The 23,131-nt window shown below is 37.0% G+C and overlaps 1 protein-coding gene and 1 long non-coding RNA gene across 5 annotated transcripts in view; one reads left to right on the forward strand and one right to left on the reverse strand.

Annotated features, from left to right (window-relative positions):
• UBN2 (ubinuclein 2) overlaps positions 1 to 23,131 on the forward strand; it is an 87,100-nt gene that overhangs the window by 51,203 nt on the left and 12,766 nt on the right. For 3 of the 4 annotated variants that reach the window (XM_072777372.1, XM_072777370.1, XM_072777371.1), the window contains 4 exons: positions 1,182 to 2,732; positions 8,894 to 9,125; positions 9,555 to 9,644; positions 12,519 to 22,825. In XM_072777372.1, coding sequence (XP_072633473.1) covers positions 1,182 to 2,732; positions 8,894 to 9,125; positions 9,555 to 9,644; positions 12,519 to 12,568 — 1,923 coding nt within the window. In that variant the 3' untranslated portion in view covers positions 12,569 to 22,825. Of the gene's footprint in view, positions 1 to 1,181; positions 2,733 to 8,893; positions 9,126 to 9,554; positions 9,645 to 12,518; positions 22,826 to 23,131 lie in introns of those variants that run through there. The other variant, XM_072777373.1, reaches the window with a different exon arrangement.
• The window catches only part of LOC140605204 (uncharacterized), a 40,819-nt gene continuing 17,872 nt past the window's right edge, over positions 185 to 23,131 (reverse strand). The window contains exons 3-4 of the long non-coding RNA XR_012007917.1: positions 17,425 to 17,582; positions 185 to 12,690 (exon numbers count right to left, since the gene is read on the reverse strand). This is a non-coding gene — a long non-coding RNA (uncharacterized lncRNA). The remainder of the gene's footprint in view (positions 12,691 to 17,424; positions 17,583 to 23,131) is intronic.

Raw genomic sequence — 23,131 nt, forward strand, 5'->3', positions numbered from 1 at the left:
GAATACATAAATAAAATCTTAAAAAAAATTGATATGTAATTCAAGACTTTGGGGTTAGGTTTTTTTTAGTTTGTTTTTAAGAAACTAATCAAAGAAACTTAAGTGCTTTTTATGTAATGGTTTTAATTCTTCTTAATTTTAAAAATGATGAGTCAAATTCCTTATATTTCCCTTTTAAGGAAAATGGTTACTTTTTTTTTTTTTTAGATTTTTTTTTTTTAATTTATCTGAGAAACAGGAGAGAAATATCATGAGTAGGAGGAGGGGCAGAAGGAAGGGAAAGGGAGGGCTCCACACTGAGCACAGAGCCCCACACAGGCCTAATCTAATGACCCTGAGATCACGACGAGCCAAAACCAAGAGTCGGAAGTCCAACCGACTGACATATTATCATCCCCGGCGCCCTGAAACAAATATATTTTAATTCTTTTGCTCTTTGAATATTTTAAACTGTGCACTAATTCTCTTTTCCTTGAATTTTAAGAGACTTCATTTTTTTGGAAAAAAAAATACAAAATTCTCTTAGGTATTCAGAATTTTAATTCCCAGTACTCTTGTTTTCTTAATGTATAGTGCCTTGCTCAAAGTAGGCATTTAGTAAATACTTGTTGAATAAATTACAAATGACTTCTACCATAATGAATAGAAGACATAATTTAAGTATACTTGGATTGAATCCCAGTTTGATGTACCACTTTCTCTACGTATTGAGTATGGGTGGCTACAGGACAGGGCATACAAAGGCAGAAATACAAGGGTCCAGAAAGTGAGCATTAGTTCCTAGCAAATCATACCTCAGAAGAAGGGTAGTGTCTTAGGATAAAGGCAGAATTTCTCCTACATACAAGGAGAATAAAAAGAAAGTACTCTCTGAACAGATGGATTTGGAATAGTATCTGAAGATCTGATGCAGGTGGGTGGGGTGAAGGAGGGTTTCACCAATAGTGTAACTAGTGTTTGAATGCTCTTTTGGCTTGGTTTTAATTCTTCTTAGAAGAGCTTACTAAGGCATAGCAGCTGTGTCAGGAGCTCTGTCCTCAGAACTGCTTTGGTTTTTTCAGTCTACAGATACCAATAGAATTTTAATCACTGCCAGACTTTCTTAGTCCTTTTAAAGACTAATACTTAGTAACTATTTATTAATCATTTAATTTGTTCCACTATAACGCTGTTTATGCTAGGAGTGTAGTCCAAAAAAGGACCAGAAAACTCCTGCATCCCTGGTGGCTTCAGTTGGGGGTCCTTCCGCGAGCTCTAGCACATCCGCCGTGGCCTCTACCAGCTCCAGCTCTATGCCAGCGCAGGAGACCATCTGCCTTGATGACTCCCTAGATGAAGACCTTTCTTTCCATCCACCTGCACTGGATCTTGTTTCTGAAGCTTTAGCTGTTATCAACAATGGGAACAAAGGCCCTCCAGCTGGCTCAAGGATAAGTATGCCAACTGCAAAACCTCGTCCAGGACTGAGAGAAGAAAAGTTAGCAAGCATCATGAGTAAACTGCCGCTGGCTGCTCCTAAAAAACTAGATTCTCCTCAGACTGCACATTCATCAAGTCTTATTGCTGGTCACACAGGGCCAGTACCAAAGAAACCCCAGGATTTAGCTCATACTGGCATCTCTTCAGGCCTTATTGCTGGTTCTTCAATTCAGAACCCTAAAGTTTCCTTGGAACCTCTGCCAGCCAGGCTGCTTCAACAAGGACTACAGAGGTCGAGTCAGATCCATGCTTCTTCCTCTGCACAGACCCACGTGTCCTCTTCTTCCCAAGCCCAAGTTGCTGCCTCCTCTCATGCTCTGGGGACACCAGAGGCCCAGGATGCTTCTTCGTTAACACAAGTAACAAAGGTGCACCAGCATTCAGCTGTCCAACAAAACTATGTGTCTCCATTACAAGCTACCATTAGTAAATCACAGACCAACCCAGTGGTGAAATTAAGTAATAATCCCCAACTTGCCTGTTCATCCCCGCTTATTAAGAACTCGGATAAGCCACTTATGTACCGCCTTCCCTTATCTACTCCCTCACCTGGAAATGGTTCTCAAGGGTCCCACCCCCTGGTTTCTAGGACAGTACCCAGCACCACTACCTCCAGTAACTATTTAGCCAAGGCTATGGTGTCACAGATGTCCACGCAGGGTTTCAAATCTCCCTTCTCAATGGCTGCATCCCCCAAACTTGCCGCATCTCCAAAACCTGCCACATCTCCTAAACCCTTGCCCTCACCTAAGCCTTCTGCCTCCCCCAAGCCCTCTCTGTCAGCTAAGCCTTCGGTATCAACTAAACTTATTTCTAAATCCAACCCCACTCCCAAGCCTCCTGTACCCCCAACCTCTTCCAGTCCAAATGCACTAGTAGCCCAGAGTAGCCACTCCAGCAGTAACAACCCAGTCCATAAACAGCCCAGTGGGATAAACCTCAGCAGACAGTCACCCACCTTGAATTTGCTGCCCTCTAATCGCGCTTCAGGCCTTCCATCCACAAAAAATCTTCAGGCCCCTTCAAAGCTCACAAATTCCTCATCCACTGGAACTGTTGGGAAGAATAGCTTGAGTGGAATTGCAGTGAATGTACCTGCCAGCAGAGGTAGCAACCTTAACTCAAGCGGAGCGAATAGGACTAGTCTCTCTGGGGGAACAGGAAGTGGAACACAGGGTGCTACTAAACCATTGTCTACTCCACATAGACCATCCTCTGCCTCAGGGTCTTCAGTGGTAACAGCCAGTGTGCAGGTATGTATGTTCTATACGTTCAAGGGATAAAGTGTAAGATTGTGTGATCTTTCCTGTGAGTCCATTTAATAACCATATGTATAGCTTGTTTATAATAGCTTCTTACAACTTATAGACAAGGAATGTTCCTGGTGCTGATGTCACAGTAATGGGGATACTTGGTGGATGAGGTTTTTGTTGGGATGTGGATTTTTTTTTTTTTTTTTTTGGTAAATTAACACATACATGCTTTCGCAATTTTTGAAAAACACGTAAAATGCATATTTAAAACTATATGTTGTCAAAAGTCCAGAACAAATCAGTGACTTACAAGTTTAACAGACTCTCACTTGTCTCTGTTCTCCCCTTCTCTAGTCCCCCTTTCTCCTGGCAACTTCTTGATTTTTTTACTTAGTCAAATTTTACATTCATGGGTTTTTTTCCTTTAATCATTTGTCTTTTCAAAAAAAATTTTTATTTTGCATGAATTTTACAGCTATTCATATAGAACTCTTCACCAAATTATTGTCAGTATTCTTTTATACCACAGTTTCCCCATTTAAGTTCTTAATTTAAATTTATCTCACAGTTAGCAGGAGTGCCTCACTCAAGGAGTCTTTTCAAGAAGGCTAACATGAAACCTATTTTACTGTAGCTCAAGCATACCTGATGATTTCTGTGCTGTCACACTTGAGTATGTATAGACTTCTTGGGTCACTGTCTCCCTCCCAATCTTATAAATACTGTTCCACTGATCTTTGCTTAGTTTTGAGGATTATAGAGAAGTTGGAGGCTGTCCAGTATTTTGTTACCTCATACGTGCTTTTTCTGCCTAAATGCCTAAGATTTTCTCTTTTTCCTTGAAATTAAAGTATCAAATTTAATTTAATTTTAATTTTTAAATTTTAATTTTTGTTGATTTTGTACCTAGAACATGGTAACACTTTTCAGTCTAATAACCTGGTGGCTTTTTCAGGTCAAGAATATTTCGTCCTGTGATGTGTTTCATTATCGTTTCTGATCCATTTGGCCTAGGTTTGTTGAGAACTCTGTATCACTCCTATTTCATCTCTTTCTTTCCACAGCCTGTCACTATTTTCATTTTTCTGCCTCTCCTTATATTCTGAGACTTGTCAGATTTGTCTTTCACGTGACCAGTTTGATTTCTTAAATATTCTTCCTCCCTGTCCCTCATCCCAAAAAGTAATACATATTCACTGTAGGCAAATTCACAAAAAAGAAAAATCACCCATCATCCCACCACTGTTTATATTTTCCTGTTACTTTTTTGGATTCTTGTCAAGAAAGTGAGTTTCACATAATACGCTGTTTCACAACAAGCTTTGAAAAAAATATGTAACATTTTATGATGTATTAGTCATTAGATTATTAAGTGCTTTTTGAAGACATGACTTTTGTTGATTTGTGGAGTTCTGTTGCTTTGTACTGCTTCCTGTGGATGGGGAGTAGGAGCACCTAATAACAGAATGGTTACCTTGCTGTTTGTAGATGTTTTCTGCTCTTCAGTACAAGCTAAACATTTGTATTCATAAACACGTGAAGCCCAAATTATCACTCTGCCATGACTGTAGGCTTAGTAATGAATGAATTTATTACAGAATTCTAATCTACAACAAAATTCAATTAAATGATACCTTTAGTAGGTGAAATCTGGGACTCACTGATATTTTATCTGCTTAGTTTTTTATCAGAAATAAAACAAAAAACCCTGCTGATCAGGGATTGTATGTTAAAATCTAAGTTATAACTAAGGTCTGGAAGGTAGTCCACATTCCTCTTTGTGTATTACCTTTATTAAAATGTTGACTATTTTTGACATTAATCTTCAATTTGAGTAAAGAAGAGAATTATAACAAATGCCAGTTTCCTGCCACATGGGTCCTCTTTCCTAGTATCAATTACTTTTAATTCTCTTAGCTTTTTCTGTGTTTTTAAATATTAAGAATGAATGGAAGACAATTTATTCTCTTAACTTCTTGTCATGATAAGGCTTTTAGCTCTGTTTATGCCTTTGCCATTCTCCTAAAAGAGTAAAATTACAACTTTTGCTTAAATCTGTGACTAAAATATTGTCTCTGTTGAGCTAAATTGTAAACTATGGTTTCATTTGCTTTCTTATTTTAAGCTTTTGGCTTTTGTCCTGAAGAAAAATTGCCCACCCCCCCCGCCCCTTCACTTTGAATTTAAGGTTAAATGTCTCTCCATCCTTTGTCATCTCCAAAGTCTCAGTTCTATCCCTGTCCCACCATTGCCCACATCCTTCTTGTATTTGATCTTTTACCCCAGGAGAACCTAGATATTTGGCATAACAATTCATTTGTCAGTGGAGAACCTACATGGCAAAATTTGCGTTTCCCTAAAGTAAATGCTTTCTTCTGGTTTTCATCCTTTCCAAAATGACTTTATGATTTTAAGGCCTTAATTTTCCTGCCTTTAGATTTGATCCTTTTTGTTCTATCTTATTGGTTTGGCTGAAGAAAAGGTCAGTAATTGAATAAGATTGTGACTTTGGGAGAACCTGTGGTTTGTGGGTTTTTTGGTTTATGTGTTTGTTTTTTGTTTTTTTAATGTAGCCTCTAGATCCTGTCTCTCTAGCACTCTAACACTAAAAGGAGATTCCCTGTCTGTGCCTGCAAAACATTAAACTCCTGTATGAAAGAGCCATCTGTTCATTTGCAGAGTGAAAAGGACAGGTCCTGAGTTTAACAAGTTAAAATCTTTCTGGGTTCAGATTATTAACCTCCACCTGCTTTCTTTTTAACAATTTCCTGTTCAAGGCTTTCCTCTTCTTTCTTCCCCTTTGACTTACTGATTTTCTAAGAATTCTGTCTTTGCCACTTTATAATTCCCAAAATAATTCACTCTTTAAGCAAATGTTTTGAAGTGTTTAATATGTGCCAGGCACTCTTCTAGGTGCTGGGAAGATAGGGTGAACACCATACTCAAATTTCTCCTCTCATGGAGCATATATTCAGGTAGAGAAATACAAATGTTTAAAAAATAAAGTGCTATGAAAAATTAGAACAATAATAAGGTGCGATGTTGCTAACGTAGACAAGGGAGTTAGGGACAGCCTCTTTCAGGAGATAACATTTGAGCTGAGAATAGAATAAGCAGGCCAGTCATTTGGAGATAGGAGGGAACACACAGTCCAGGCTAGAGGGATGGTACGTGTGAAGACACTGAGATCGGAAGGAGCCTGATGTGTAGGTATGCATGGCTGGACTAGAGAGAGATGGATAGCTGATGAGGTCTTACATCAACCAGAACTATGTGATGAAGGACCTTGCAGACCATGATAAGAACTTGGGGTTTTAATCTGTTGTGCAGTGGGACGCCATTGGAGGGTCTTCAACAAGAGTGATATGGTTTGATTTATATTTCAGAATATCACTCTGGTTGTGGAGAATGGAGGGCAGATGCACTCAGCAAAATAAAATGTGGTTAAAAAAATTATATATCTTTCTCTCTCTCTATATATGTGTATATATATACATATATATATACACATATATATATATGTATATATATAAAATAAATGCCCACCACAAGAAGAGCATGGTTTTCCTTCATATTTTTCCCTGGAAATGAGATACAGAGGATGTGAAAGTATTTTTTATTATGGAGCATTACCCTGAACTGTGTGCCCGTTTTAGGTTGATAACTTTTCCTGTATGCTTCCAAATGATATCAACAGTAGGATACGTGATTTTGAAAGATCTCCATCTTATAGGAGAAATTTATAAATGCCATGTAACATTTAGATAGTCTGATGTTTCATTTTAGTTTTATAAGCAAAAGTGGATATGAAAGTTTTTTGAAAGTACAAAATGTTACGCAGTTATGGCATGATACCTTTTTTAATTGCTCAATTACTTAATTTGGGGAATTGCCTTAATTTACATTTTCCAGCTATTTTAATACTTCTGTTAACCTCCTCCAGAAAAGCTTGAGTTCTTCTTATTAGCAGTATTTAATGTTCCTCTCTAGGGGGCTCCACTTGGGGCACATGGTTTTGGAGTTGTGCCCCATATTATCCTGAGGTTACAAGAGAATTGTGATCAAAAGAAAACTTTTTAATTCTTAAATCGATGTAGGATCTCTTCTATCCAAATTGCTTCAAAATATCCTTATTTCTAACTTAGTAATTCTTTCCAGTGTATCCATTTTTTATATCGTGGTTGACCCAGTAAGGGAAAGATTAGAAAATAAGTAGCCAAATCCAAGCATAAGGTGATGAAGATTTGTATTTAAGTGTTAGAGAAAGTGGATTAAAAAAAAAAAGAATGGAAAAAAAAAAAAAAAAAACAATGGGCGTGTTGACAGTGAGTTCATCTGTTTGGTTTGTGTGTGTGTGTGTGTGTGTGTGTGTGTGTTTAAATGATGCCTAAAACTAAGGTTTCAAGCCCAGGTGTTGGGAAAGAATGAGACTATTAATGATAGCAGTGGACATATAAGGTGGGGGTCACATGATCGCAGGAGCTGATGAGTTCAGTTGTTGATGAGTGTTCCATATCCAAGTGACATTCCTCCCTGAGCTTTTGGATTTACAGGATTGAAACTGAGATGGGGATATAAATTTGAAAGCTACAAAGGAGATAAGGAAAGGGAAGGCTTTTGGAGAAAGAGTGGAAAACCAAATTGGAAGCCTTCTGAAGGATAGTCTTCCCTTTTTTGTTTAGCAGTGGGATGGACTCTTAGATGTATAAATGTATGTACTGTGGCATATATGAGATCAATTAACATTTTTCTCATATATTAACTAAGAAATAAAATTATCAGCCCCTTTATTAATAATGTGTACTACTAGAAGAGGAGTGAGCACACACAAGAAACCTGATGATAGTTAACATTGGTTACTAAAAAATACTCAAAGAATTCAGTTTTATTTCCTAAATTTAGAAATGTAAAATTTTTGGCCAGGGAAATTTAGAATTGGTAAAGACTACAAAAGAAAATTCACAGTTGCAGAAAATATCATAGGTGATATCTGATACTAAGACAATTTTATTGTAACATTTGTTGATAAGTACGTGTAGAGAAAGTCAAAATGGAAAAAAAAAGTCAAAATGGGAAAAGATTATTGCTGAATAGAAAATTGTTCAAAGGATTAAATTAGCTTAATGAAGTGTAAGTAATTTCTCAGAGAAAGCTAATTAATGTTAGCATATTTCTGATTTAAATATATTTTTCATACACAGGGCATCAAAGCCCAGATAGTTAAAACATTTTTAACACTAAAAGTGTTAAAACACTTTTTGCCTTAAGGAGTCTTAACAAGTTCAGAAAAGTAATGAAAATGGAAACCAGCTTTCAGAGGTTAAGGAGAAATTAGATAATGGGGAAATGAGGGGTATCATTTAGTAAATTTGATTAACAAACGAATACAAATAAGGTTGTTTCTAGGAGTTGAGGAAGAGCCAGGAATACCTGTAGTAGTTGTTGTTGTTGTTGTTTTTAATACCTGTAGTTGTAAGAAAAAAAAAAAAGATGAGATCTCTGTATATGACAAGGCAGAGGAAAAGAGGAAACTTGGAAAAAAGTGTAATACTGGATATTTGGACCAGAAAGTTCGGCATAGGTGGGATTCATGGCATAGGTAAGATGGTTAGTTTTGGAGAAGAGGCAGGTGAGGCTAATGATGGAAGAGGAAGACCGACCATTCAGGAAGGCTTCAGTTCCTTAAGACGTTCTGATGGAAGCAGAGGATACTGTATTACGAGCTCTGAGAGGGTCCTAGTCTGGAACAATGACCACAGGGATTGTGTCAGGAAAGATGATAAAGCAATGAAATTACCAAGCATTTTCAAAGACCAAATTGAAATCACATGGAATTAATGACCAGTAGCTCAGAGAGGTCAGGAGCAAAAGTGGAAAAGTGGAATTCTGAGGTGAGGAAAGAGTGAATAAGTGTTAATATAGGCATCAAATTAAGTTAAGGAGTTTAACGTGGTGATGAAGAGCCGAGTAGAGAATTATTTCCAAAACCAATATAGCCCTTAGAAATACATTTTCACCTCAGTCTTCATTTTCTGTCTCATAACATTTCTGTTAAAGTGGATATTGGACACAGTCTTGCACCCATGAGAATATTAAATAAAATAAATCAATTCAGGTTAAAGATTTGATTTCTTATGTATTTTGACCCCTGGTTTCTGCAGTCCACAGCAGGAGCATCATTATTGGCTAATGCCTCACCTCTGACTCTCATGACATCACCTTTGTCTGTAACAAATCAAAATGTGACTCCTTTTGGGATGCTGGGTGGCCTTGTTCCAGTGACCATGCCCTTCCAGTTTCCCTTGGAGCTACTTGGCTTTGGAACGGACACAGCTGGAGTGACAACCACCTCGGGATCTACCTCAGCCGCTTTCCACCATAGCCTAACTCAGAGTAAGTACGGCTCTCCCAGCTATTTAGCTACCTAGTTTGACAGAACAGGAAACCTCGTGAGTTTATACTCTTTGAGAGACGTCCATTTGGAGCTAGGGAAGGTTACAGAAAAAATTTTTTTAAGAAATAGTTTATTTCATTTAAATATAGTAAGTCATTTTAGAATCAGTTTTTATCTGTAATTCTTAAATGAACTATACTACATTTCTATCAATGAAATTAATAATAAGGAAGTCAGATTTGCTGGTTTATTTGCATACACATCCATTTTTATAGAGAAATTTTTTAATGTATGTGCTCCAGTTTAAGAAGGACTTTGAAATCAGGGGCTGTACTTATATTAGATAAATTAAACTATTTTATTTTTGATCTAAGAGAGCTTAAATCCTAGGTTGAAGAAGATTACTGACAAGTCTTTTTTTCTCTCAGATTTACTAAAGGGTTTACAGCCAGGAGTTCAGCATGCAGCAACACTTTCCCACTCACCTCTGCCTACACACTTACAGCAAACATTCAATGGTAAGAAAGCCACCTATGTTTTCATCTTTTAATATTTATGTAGATTTATAGATTGGATTATAAGTCTTTTCTGAAAAGTGAAAGGGATGACAAAGGTTGGAAAAAACATTTTCGTATGACTGAATCTTCATTAGCAACAAATTCCTTATAAGAAAAAGGAAATAAGTAAATGAGATCTTTTGTTACATGCGAAAAAAAGCCTTTCTGAAAACATGTATTTGTTATATTGAAATGATGACAAGAGGATTTCATAAAACAGTATACAGAAATCCCAATGTAATGGTTCACATGTATTGCAGGTTTACTAAATGCCAGATAGTTTTGTGACTACTTATATGTATTAGCTAATTCAGTCCTTACAATAGGCCTGTAAGTGAGCTAATGATGATCCCCATTTTTATAGATCAGGAAACTGAATTTTGAGATAAGCAACTTGCTCAAGATGATAATCCTAGAAAGTGAGCTGAGATCCAAATCTCGGAAGTCTGACTTGGTAGGCTGTATTCTTTTTTTTTTTTTTTAAGATTTTATTTATTTATCCGTGAGAGATACAGCGAGACAGACAGAGACACAGGCAGAGGGAGAAGCAGGCTCCCCACGGGAAGCCCAACGCAGGACTTGATCACAGAACCCCAGGACCACGCCCTGGGCCAAAGGCAGACACTCAACCACTGAGCCACCCAGGCGTTCCCTGTAGGCTGTATTCTTAACCATTACACTCTTCTGCCTTTTTAGGAGTGATTCAGTCTATATGATCCAAACTGTATGCATGAGATACTTGCAGGCCAACTAGATCACCCTGAAATCTGAAATTAGATAGTGGACACTGCACATCATGTATTGGCATCCAGGTTCTTGCTTCCATCAGCACTTGACCTCGGTAGGCTGTCCATACTATTCTTGAAGACCATTGTCAGGATCTTTTGGACAGAAAACTGTTAAGCTGTTCTCTGAACTTTAGTGGTTGGATGGGGCTTTGCTATTCTTCTCGGTCCCTGCATTTAAAATAATCTTGAGGGATGCCTGGGTGGCTCAGCGGTTTGGCTCCTGCCTTTGGCCCGGGGCATGATCCTGGATTCCCAGGATCAAGTCCCATGTCGGGCTCCCTGCATGGAGCCTGCTTCTCCCCCTGTCTGTGTCTCTGCCTCTCTCTCTCTCTCTCCCTCTCTCTGTGTCTCTCATGAATAAATAAAATCTTTTAAAAAAAAAATGATCTTGAACAAGTTTACAGTTGACCACATTTAGAAATGGGAGCTATGTGACAATCACAAGGCAGCAGGTTATATAATTAATCCTGTTAAAAAACCTAAGTGGTAAGCTGCCCCAAACTCAGCCCTCCAAAGACTGAATGTAACTTTTATATAGTCACTTTACGTAAAATATAAATTTCTATAAAGGCCTAAATAGTAAGTATTTTCAGCTTATGTGTTAGTCTCTATCACAGCTACTCGACCCTGCCACTGTAGTGCAAAAACATAGACAAATAATGTTAACATAAGTGTAGCTGGGTACCAATAAAACTTGTACCAGATAGTGGGCCACATTTGGCCCTTGGGCCAAATCTCTGTCTAAAGAATCATAGTCCAGTTAATAGTATTTTATTTTGCTAATTTACCCCTGCCTCTTTGAGCACAGTCCTAGACATTTTATGAGAGAATTTAGTCATACCTCAGGTCAAATAATTGTCTCTACAAACACAAGTACATAATGTCTCCTTGTAAATGGAAAAACCAATTCCTCAGATGTTGTCACCAGAGGTTTTTTTGTTTGTTTGTTTGTTTGTTTTTGGTCCCAGAGTTATTTTAATAGTGTTCTATTTATACAGCTTTTGAAACAATCCTGTTTCACTGATCTATCTTTTCTTCACTAGAGCCAGTTTGGTTTTTTGTTTTTTGTTTTTTCAGGTTTTACTGGAGTAATTTAGATATCACATAAATGAGCCTAGCAGTGTGACATGGTCCTTTCCAGCCATAGGATTGATCTTCTAGTACCGTAATTTGATACTTTCACTTGTGTGTCTCTACCATTCATTCCTCCCCTGACTTTTTCTCTCAGGCCCAGGAGATTAAGGCTCATTTTCCTTGCTAATTAGGCAATAACCTATTAAATTTCCTCTACATTTTGTTAGCTCTCAAGGTCACTGGGTCCTACTCTTGCCCAGTTTAAATAGAATAATCAACATTTTCCCAACAAAAGTTAAAAAGCCATGTGTAAACCTAGAAGCCATTGTTTCCAGTAGCAGACTTTTCCTATCACAACTTTTGCCAGGTTAGGACCAAAACAAAGTCTCAGCTGGATTTTTCACTTACTAGTATGTCCCATTCATTTACATAAATAATTGAGAATTAACTATCAAATGCTGTGTCATGGCAAGAAATTTAATTTCACTTGCAAGAAAATGAAATTGACCTTGTCTTCTAAAGGAATCAAAAGATATGGTAGGGGGCAGCCCTGGTGGCCCAGTGGTTTGGTGCCTGCCTTTGGCCCAGAGTGTGATCCTGAGGCCCTGGGATCGAGTCCCACATTGGGCTCCCTGCATGGAGCCTGCTTCTCCTTTTGCTTGTGTCTCTGCCTCTCTGTCTCCGTGTGTCTTTCATGAATAAATAAATAAAATCTTTAAAAAAAAAATAGTATTTCAACTGAAAACCAATTGAATCATAGTCACTTGAGATAAAAGGATCATTTTTGTTGAGTTCATTTATCTCCTTAGGTTTCTTAGCTTCTATAATGTGCTATACCATGTAAGATATTACAGGTTGTCTTTTTAGTAATGTCATTCACATGGAAATTAAGAGTTAATTGTTCTCCTTATTTTAATCTATTTTTTTTTTTGTAACATGCTAACCCATGCCAATTAAACATCTCTCTTCTCAGATGGAGGCCAAAGTAAAGGGGACACTAAATTACCACGGAAATCTCAGTGACTTCCCAGCAAGCGATGGAGATGAGACACTCAGCTGGCTGATGGAATCTACCTGATGGGAAAGTCCTCATGTGGTCATAGGGCTGCTGTTCTGTCGATGTTTACATTCTCTCGTCCCAAGCACTGTGGTGAGGAGGAAAAAAGGAAAGAAAACATGACTTGAGTAAAGCCAGATGCAGGAGGAAGAAATGCTTTTGTGCAAAGTTAGTGACCTTTGGTCTCCTCTAAAGAAAGACAAGTTACCATATAAACTGACTTGAAAGAGACTCAGTTGTCAAACCCACAGAAGTACAAATTTGATTTTTCCCCGGGGAAGGAAGAAGGAATCTGAGGATTTGGGTATATTCCATCCATCCTGGGGGTTGGATTTGAACACTTGTAGACATAATTGCATAATAAAAGGCAATATATCTGGAATTAGGCCAGTTTGTCAGGAGTAACAATCATGTCTATTTGAGTGGACTATGCAGCAAATTTGCCACACAAAAAAATTAATGACCCTGTGTCTGATACAGACAGTAGCTGAGTAAATATTGTACCCTCACAAGTCCTGAACAAACTTGAATCTTCTCCAGTGTGTAGCAATTTCCCATGTAAATCAGTGGACTAAAGATGCTTCAGGAAAGTTATTTTAGCACAGTGATATATATTATTAAATCATCGAGATTTTTAAAAGTCAAGAAATTGAGCCTGTTGCTCTTAACAGATGAAACTTCGATGTCCCCTTTTTGTAAAAGGGTCCATTTCATCTTCCATTCAGAAGCAGGTACCTAACTCTTCTTCAGGTGATTTGTGCATCTGGTATTGATTGGTTAATTCTTATTTCCATTCTTGATGTTAAATGTGGCTGTGTTCACATTTTTCTCTTCAGAAGTGGGGATCTTTGACGTAGGGCTGCAACTTTGGTGCTCTTAGCCCTTGCAGGCCTACCACTCTGAACTGTAAATTTCCCCAGCTTCCCCTTGGTTCACAACTTCTCCTGGTCTTTTAGCTAGTGGTACTTCAGGTGATTCTTAATTACTGATATAGACAGGTATAAGTGTGTACTGCACATGCTTCTACATTGGTCATTTAAATGGCATATATATATTTTTGGAATTTTTAAGATAGTATTTTAAAGGGAGGAATTACATTAGGATCATTATGTGTACAAGGGATTATTTTTTATAACAATCACAATGTATTTTTACTCCCTGTATCCAGTGTAGTGAATTTGATTTGGAGCATTTGGGATCTTAAAGCTTTATTAATATTTACTGAGAATATTGATATGTGAGTAAACCTGCAGATAATAAGACTGCTTAGTTATTATTATAGCTTCCTTATGCAAATACATCTTCAACAAAGGATGTTAAGGGAGAAATTTATGGGTTTTTTTGGATACATTTGATTTGTTTTTGTTTTGCCTCATCATTTATCTTGTCTCTGTCACTCTCTCTTTTTTTTTCTCCCTATTTAGGCTTCTGAATGTTTTCAAACTGTACCCAAGATTGGTGTAAGCTTGATCCATTTATAACAAAAAAATAACCTAGAAAACAGTGTCAGATTGGTAGTAGCAAGATCACATGTTTTCCTTACAAGTTTATAAATTTATTCAAATAAGTATATTAAATAAGTGGCCCTTTTTTCCTTTTATAAGCAAAAGTCCCAAATAGCCATTAGGACTGAATAAGTTACCACAGATCTGTTCAGATTTGTATCACTTGTATTTTGACTTCAAAGTCACATTGGCTTGCTTCATAGCAAAAAGTTAATAACTAACTGAAAACTTTAGTTCCAAGAACTTGTTACAGTAAGGGGAAAGGATTATTTCAGAAGAATCGATGTAATTACTTGCCTCTAAGAATTTAGTTTAGCAGTAAAACAAAGAAGAATGTTGTGTCAACCCCAGTAGATATTTTGGAAGGATATTGGGATGTTCCCGAGAGATTTGACTTGAATTGAATATGTTTGATTAAAGGTTATTTGGTTTATTTAATTAGGGAAACTTACCAATTCTTGAGTTACTCTAATGTAGTATTCCTGTTGCTTTTACCTAAATTGGAGAAAGTCATCTTTGCTAATACTATACAGGAGTTTTCCTTTGGGAAGCTAGCCTTGGTGTCACTTCCCACACCACGAGTCAGAGTGCGTGTTAATCTCTCTTCCTGCTAATAGTTGTGCATGCATTCATCTGTTTGCAGGTATACACAGATTTATTCCTGTATACAAATCCATTACTAGTTTAAGTCAGGGAATAATTTCAATTTCTTAAGTCCATCAGTTCTGAATCATGCCACATAAAGATTCCTAATGATTCTTTTGTCTCCATTAGAGAAGAACAGGATTATCAATTCTTCCCCCAAGTATTATTTTATAACTAACTAGTAAAAATATCTGAAGGCCCTTGGTCAGAGAAGTCCATATAAATGGAGATGATATTCTCTTCTCTTCTGTCTTGATTCCATGAGGACGCCATATCCCTCCCTTAGCCCTATACCACATTTTCACTAACTTACATCCGTTTCGATCAAGACTACGCTTTTATGTTGTACAAAGGAAACAAGCATCTTTATATTTCTTAATAGATAAGTATGATCAGCTCCTACATGTAAATACAGAACTATTTCTTTTCTAGATCATAACATTGAAAATGGTGTCCATACTTTATGGGCACCTGTCTTTACAGTTTTTCTTACTAAATACAAACATATAAATTGGTTATTTTTTAGCACAGAGACTTGTGACTCATACTGTATTTTTGCACTTAAAAAGTCAAATTATGTTATTTTTTAAAATGGTGAGTAATTGGAAAGGATATAGAGCAATGTGTATTTCTGAAGAGCATTAGCAACATCCCAATGCAAAAATAATCAGCACACTTAATTATGTCCCACTCAGCGGGATTCTTGATTCAGGAAAATTAAGCTGTTTGTTTTCAATTGTCTTGTATTTAAATTGCCTTCAGTGATGTATAAGCTGTTACTGTACATACAAGTTAATCCTCAGTATTCACAAGCAATAACGGTCAGCAGAGTTGTCTTCAGAGACAGCAGTGCTGAGCCTCAGTTGGAGACTGTTTGGGAGCAAAGTGTCAAGCTCATTCAGAGCCTCCAAAATCAATGCAAGCAATAATTCCACTATAACTCAATTGTAATTCTTTCTCATCTGCTTCTGAGATCAGAGGGTAAAAGAAATTATGGTTTAAAAATAACCTGAAGAAAACTGGGAAAAGGAAGTGAAGTTACTCTGAGGAAATCAGAGGATTGTGTTCCTACATTCTTTTATGCCTACCACCCCTTTGATGGATGGTGTTAGCCCAAATTATATATATTTTTTAATATCACAGAAGTTGAATAGGGTTTATTGCATCACTGAGGTAGGAGGAAAAAACCGGGCAGATACATGTTTGGATACTGTGGGTTTGACACCTGTCTGAAAACAACTTACTGGAAAAGATTTTTAACCCAGGATCTTTTTTTTTTTTTTTTTTTTCTCCCCCAAAGCAGATCTAAATTGTTTACTACCCAGGTTTGGAAAGGGCAGGCCCTTCTAGTCTTTCTTCTCCGGTTGCCCTTACCACACCCCTTCCCGCCTCTACTTGGTTCACGACAGTTTCTGAGATGGAAACTCTACTGTTATTCAAACTGCCATTGATTGTGAGAACTCTCTGTCCCTTGGGACCGTCTCCTAGAACTCCAGTTGTCTATCATACTTGCTGCTACACTTGTACAATGAACTTTGCCTGTATTGGTCGATTATAATCTGATTTACAGTTCTTTATCTCTAGGAGGTTTTGTCATATAACTTGACCCATCCATGTATAGACTTAGGATACTTTATTTTAGGAGTGTACCATAAAAGCACACTGGTCCCTGTATTCTTTTTATTATCACGTAGGTTTTGAATTTGTGTTGGCTTTTTTTGTTGTTGTTGTTGTTGTTGACGTTTTGTTTCTCTTTGTTTTAAATTAGAAATAGCAGAATGAGAAAAATCTATAATCAGGCCAAACTTGAGAACTTTCCCTTGTGCTTCAGCATTATAGATTCTGCTAACCATATGTTCTCAAAAGGGGCACTTTTACTTTCTATTGTGCATGTATGATGGTTTTGTTTTGTTTTTTGCTTTTGTAATAATGAAGCAGAAGAAAAATCCAGTCGTGGGTAAATGATGACAAACATGTTATGCAATTTTATTTTATAAAATTGAAGGGGAAAAGTTTAACTCTCTGTAAATCATTTCTTAGCTCTGGTAAAATGCTTATATTACTCCTCTAAAACATGCTCAATTCAGGCCTTTGTCTTTGTTAAGTGCCTTTTTTTTTCTTTCTTTTTCCCCCCTCTTGAAAGTGTTCTCAGATATCCTAAAGTACAGGCTAATAAGTCAGGAGATTCAGGAGGAAGAATCTCAAACTTGCCAACGTCATGTCATGCTGTAATACTCTTCCTTTTCTTTATATGTATAAGGATATATGTGTAAGATACATACATATATATGTGTATATATATGTAATATATATATATATATAAATAACTAGTAGCTGCTGTACCATTGCATCCTTTTCAGACACATCCCTGTCAGTGTTTGCAAAACTTCTGGCTTGTTTATTCCATTGCTTTTAGTCAATTGAAATGGGTAGATTGGGAAATTGTCTTTACACAAGATGCTATCTTCCCCCTTGAATATCTGTTTGTTGAAGTTAACAAAAATACATAAATATAATAAGTCATTTATTTTAAGTAAAATAAATTTAGTGGACTCATTGGCTATTCCTGGATATAACCCACTGCTCTGTGCCCTTCACACTTGGCATGGGTAATACTGGAGAAAGCATTGGAATAACAAGAGTCTTTTGAGGGTCCCATTGATAAGGCTTACTGTGGCGGGCAAGGCTAAGGATGTCAGGGAGCTAGAGTTCGAAGCTCGGTTTCGTATCTGAATAGGTTTTGAAGGAAGTTAGCAACTTTGTCAACATTAAACATGCATCATATTTTCTTCTGGAAAATAAGTTTTGAAGAATTCATACAGCTGCATATCTGTGAAAAGGTTAATAAACTTAGAAAGACTTCAGATACTCATGTAAACACTCATATAACCTATAGTATTCTTGAGATCTTCAGTTTTCTTTTCATTTGCCAGATAATTACATTTGGCTTAATCTGATTTTATGGCTGTTTACATTTCTCCCTTGAGCAGAATGGCATCATCTTCAGTATCTTAAGATTCATCTGTTTCTTGTTGGAAACAGATCTGCATATTAAGGGAGACTAAGTTGAACCAATCCTGAAAGCCCAGTACAAATATGTCTAATAAGTGCCCCCTTTTAAAGACCTTTCAATTGGGAAGAGGAGACAGGTGGCTAACAAGAAAGCAGCGGCTCCTGGTGGTGTTACCTGATAGCCAAGCACTTATCAGGCAGCCTCAATTCAGACATGTTACTCTGGAAATACTCTGTTTAACAGGGGGAATATCATTTAACCTTCGTGCCTCAGATTACCCATTAGAAAATTGGGTATAATAATATTCACCTACCTCCCAGGGATATCAGAGACTTTACTATTTCAAAAATACTTTGAGTTTTTCTAAAATGTCCTATATAATTAAAGTATGACCATCTTTCCACAGAGGCTAAAAAACATTTCCCTGTGATGGGTATAAAAAGTACCGTATGATTTTTGAGTTTAAAGAAAATCACTGGAATTCTACTTTAGATGCATATTATTTAAATATATTTGTGTGGGATTAAAATGGTTAGTTTCAGGTTAACAGGTGTTGGGGGGGAATAACACTAAGTTTCTTAATTATAAGTAGTTTTTTTTTAAGCCTTTTATGATGTTAATACATGTGTGATTTTTGCCAAGGTTGTGGAGCTACAGCTAGGTAAAGTTTGGATGGTTGGTTATTGGAGTTGATAAATGATCCTGAAAGTTTTATCTCCCTCACTTTAACATCTTCTCAATCTAATTTCCTTATATCACTTGTTTGGTGATGGATAGTTAAGTTGTTAACTTTCGAAGAAGGAATGGGTGTCTTCTCATTCTTGTAAATCAGAAATTGTGTACTATTCCTGTCACTATAGGTATATCCAGCTTTGCACCGAAGGGGCAAGCACTACACGCAGTCGGTTGGGTATACTGTTAGCCAGTCTACCTTTGTGTAACTTTGGCTTCTTCCACCCATGAAAGAGGTGGAGCCATCCACTGCTCAGGTTGTAGGAAAGTGGGAGGGGGGAGGCAGGACTCATTTCTTAGCTGGGGTGTGGGTGGGAAGGGTAGGGGTAGAAGGAAACATGTTTTGCCCATCTCTGAGGAAGATCATTTTATCCCACCTCTCATCCTGGCATGTTAGGTCGGGATACTTAGAATTTTCCTTTATCACTTACAACAACAGGAAACAATGGATGCTGCGTTTGTAGTTAGGGCTAAATGCTAAGTAAGCAACAATTGTTAGAGTGTATAGATTTAAATTATAGCACATATTCAGGGTCAGGAAAGAGAATGTAGAGGGCGAGAAACTATTACCCAGCTCAAGTGAGTTGAGAGCACCAGGCCCAAGCAGACAAAGCATCTGGGTTAATTCCCACAATCAGTGGAGGCCCGTTTAATCTCTTAGCGATAGGACATTTTTGTCTTAAAATCACTTTTTGGTTTTTTACTGCTTTTTCCAGACAAGGCCTTAGTTAGTAACCTCTAAATATCAACTATGCAGATAAACATACTCTTTATTTTCCACATTTTCCCTCTTTTTCCATTCTTCAAGTAATAGCTGTTTAATGACTTCTACCCAAAGAAATAAGGCATAAGGGTTTTGTTGAATGTGTGTTTGTTCCTCTAGGGAAAATTAACAGAAGCATAAAACAGAGATATTTTGTGTGTTAATCTATCCTAAAATGTGAACTTTATATTCAGACACTTAAGTACAGATCCTCTTATTGGTGCAAAACTGTAGTGAGAATCATGAAATGTCTTTGAGTCTTTAGAAAAGATCATCCCAGTGTTCAATTCTGAGAAAACTCTAGATTCTGTGGCACAGTGTTCAGGTTTGTAGAGCTGAACAGTTGGTCAGACTCTAATTAAAAATAGCTTTGAATATTTAATGTTGAATTCCTTCTTTCTTCCTTCTTACCTCTAGTTTGAGCTCTTAAGTTAGTCATTTCATTAGCCAGTTGCTACACTAGGATATTGGTTGCATATTGTTAAGAGTCTGGAGAGAAAAGGTTAGATTTTCACCTCCTTTTCTCTCTCACTCTGGCCGTCTTTCCTGGGTCTCTGCTGCCTTCAGAAATGAAGTCTATAGGCAGAGTCCAGGACACTGTTCCTATCCTACCACAGACTCTGAGACAGGGACTAGTACGATTATCATCAGACTGCCTTTGAACAACTTGATAGTAAATTACATTTTTCTCAGATATTTCCAAAGTATTATTCGCCTAAAAGTAGCTATTTGTGATCTTTATTTAATTGCCTCAGATTGTGATTCTTTAGCTTCTCAACTTTCTTACGTATTGCCATTTATAGTGGGCTAGCAGTTTTCTGAACTGTTTTCCCAAACAGGTAAAGGATACTTTCAGAAACCTCAGTAGTATAATTAAAAGGATCTATATGTCCAGGATTTGGAGTCATCACTGGTGACCAGAATTGTTTTTTCTCTTCTCCCTTGTATTAAAAACTAGATTTCTTTATCACTATACAGTGCAGTTGCTACAATTCACGGCTTTCTCTTGATACTTTTCAAGGTTATTCAAAAGAGATACAGACCTTTGTTAAGGGCTCTTATTTCTCATAATATTCTGCCTTGCTTATTTTCATACTTCCTCTGGAATAAACCTGCTTTGCAAAGATCTGCGTCACACAGGCCATATAAATTCTTAGAACCAGTTTTATGCTCCTCAGAAAACTCTGTACGTTATTTGCTCCTGTTTTGCTAATGATAATATAATTCTATTTTATCTTAAATTTAAAATATTTTATAATAGAGCACTAATGAACACCTAATTGAAATACAAAAAAAAAAAAAAGATAACTATTACTCAAGATAACTTGGAAATACTTCTGTTTTTGAAGTGAACAACTCCTGTCTACCCTCTAAGCACATTGAAGTGTCAGTAGTAACTGAGATCAGCCAGTCGGCACGTTTTTCTGTGTGACAACCTACCTTTAGTTTCTTGAGAAAGACCGTACCTATCCTATATTTTCTGTCCTTGCAGCCATATACTTTCTGTGCTTTTTTTTTTTTTTTTTTTTTTTTTTTGGTGGTGGTGGTAGGGGGTGATGGGTTTGGCTATTCTGTGCTGCATGCAAGGTTAGCATGCCCTGTACCGGCACAGTTTTTCTTTCCCATTCCTGCAAAACTACCAAGGATTACCCTGATTTTAGCTAGGGACACTCAAAGACAAAGAAGTTATTCTCAGCTGATGAAATTATTGCTGTTTTATATGGTTAGTTAGAAAGTTGGCCATCTTTGTCCAACTTTTTAAATCCTGGCTATGCCTACATAATTAATTACATATACCATCTGAGACTTTCTGATAAGCAAGGGGCCCTTCCACCAGTAGAGGCAGGTTTCCAACCTACAGATAATTTCCTCCCATCTATGGCCGGCCGCAGAAAAGATTCACGCTTTGTATTGTCCTTTTGTTAGCTCTCATTGAAAAATTATATTATAGAAAATATCAAAAATATCAAATTGTCCTTAAGAAGAGTGTGTAATCTGGGGCTTACCCTTGTGTTTTGCTCACTTAAACATTGTCAAGCTTAAAAAAAAAAAAAAAGGAAAAGATACTTCTGGCTGGTGAGAATTTTGTGCCCCAAATAATATGTTAATCAAGTTTACCAAGGTAACTAAATGAGGGGTGTGTTTTCTCTCTTTTATTACAAAAGAACGTTTATTTGCAGTTGAAAATTATTGTGGGACTGCAGACCTATTTGCTATAACTGATTGGGAATAAGGATTCTGATTTTTAGCCTGGGTAAGCACATATTTCCAACACTTGTGATATGAATTTTGATAAGGGAAAGACTTTTGTTTGGTAACAGAAGGAAAAACAGGACTTATTTATACAGTGAAAGTTCACTCTGTAGAGGAACTTCCCTCCAGGTACACATCTTCCTCTTACTGTAGCCGCTTCCACACTTGATAGAGATGCCAACATGTTCCACAACCAATCTTGAAGGAAGGAGCCTAAATAATTGCTGCTCCTCTAGGTGAAGGGCACTGATCACTGTCTTGTATTTGTTTATAGGGAGGTGCGTTTTTGCTAACTTGAAGGGATATACTGTATTTTAAATAAGTGTGTGACTTAATATTTTGGGATTTTTTTTCCTCCTTTAAAACTGGACCTGAACACAGCTTTGAGTTGATATTTGTAATAATCTCAGGACCTGAAAGATTGTAGCATTTAGTGTGTCTTAAAAATTATGTACTGTACCAGCCATGGATTTTTGTAAATATACCTGTCTCCCTTTTTTGTATTATTTTAGTAAAAAAATAATAATAAATTTAAATAAAAGGGGGTGGTAATGACATGTGAATGGGTGTGGGTATGTATGTGTGTGTGTTTGTATAAGGCTCTTTTGAGACGAACTGGTGCTTGTTTAATTTCCGGCTCTGATCAGAGCAGGAATATGGACAAACTGCTGCTACTGAGCCCTGCACTGAGCCTGGGTATTTCCATTTCGTCTTTCCCCATGGTTGATTGAATATGGGCTGCCAGGAGTTGACTAAGAAGTTAAATTCTTCTTCCCACCGCCATCTTGCCTTTGCATTCTCTGTTCTACACACCCTTTGAACTTTAATGGTAAAGCTTTCCAAACTCTGGGTGGTTTGCTGGTCTCTAGTTTTTAGAGAGCTCTTGTCACTATTTTATAAGAAGAAAGAAGGACAGGTAAATTTTTTTAACCAAAAAATAATCACATATTTCATAAAACCCCAATGAATTTTGGATATGTGAGAGGGCTTAAACATTCCTAAATATGGATCTGTGAATTTAGTAAATTAGCCCCATGGATATACTCCTTCAGTGCAGGGAATTTTTTTTCATTTTTTTTTTTTCCTTTTTCTTTCCTTTCTTTCTTTCTTTTTTTTTTTTTTTTTTTTTTTTGCAACAGCCTTGCTCATATTCCAGGTATAGCTAGCAAACCCCTGTTTTAAAGCAGGAGCCTTATTTGATTCAGTGTAGATGTTTCCTGTCTATCCTTCTGTGACAGGACCTTTTACATGAGTGTTTTTTTCTTTTGTATGTGTTATGTGTTGTATTAAATAAAGAGGAATGTACATACTATTCTTGTGTCCATTGTATTATTTGGCCAACTTGGGTTTTGATACCTCATTCTTTCAGTAATGGTTCAGTATTCGTTGTCTGTATCGTACTGTGCTGGATGCTATCCATTACAGAAGTAAAGGGCAGGGTCCCCACCTTCGGTGTATTAAACATTTTGTAACCTCATGACAAGTTAAAAGATAACAGTTCAAAATTTGTCACAAAGTTGTGGTCCATTGCCTCCTGACCTCTGAGTTCATATCGGGGAAGAAACTGGACTGGAGAGATCTGGGAAGACTTTGTCAATTGGATGGCACTTGAGCCGGT

This window comes from Canis lupus, chromosome 15 (assembly GCF_048164855.1).
Source record: "Canis lupus baileyi chromosome 15, mCanLup2.hap1, whole genome shotgun sequence".
Lineage (NCBI taxonomy): Eukaryota > Metazoa > Chordata > Mammalia > Carnivora > Canidae > Canis > Canis lupus.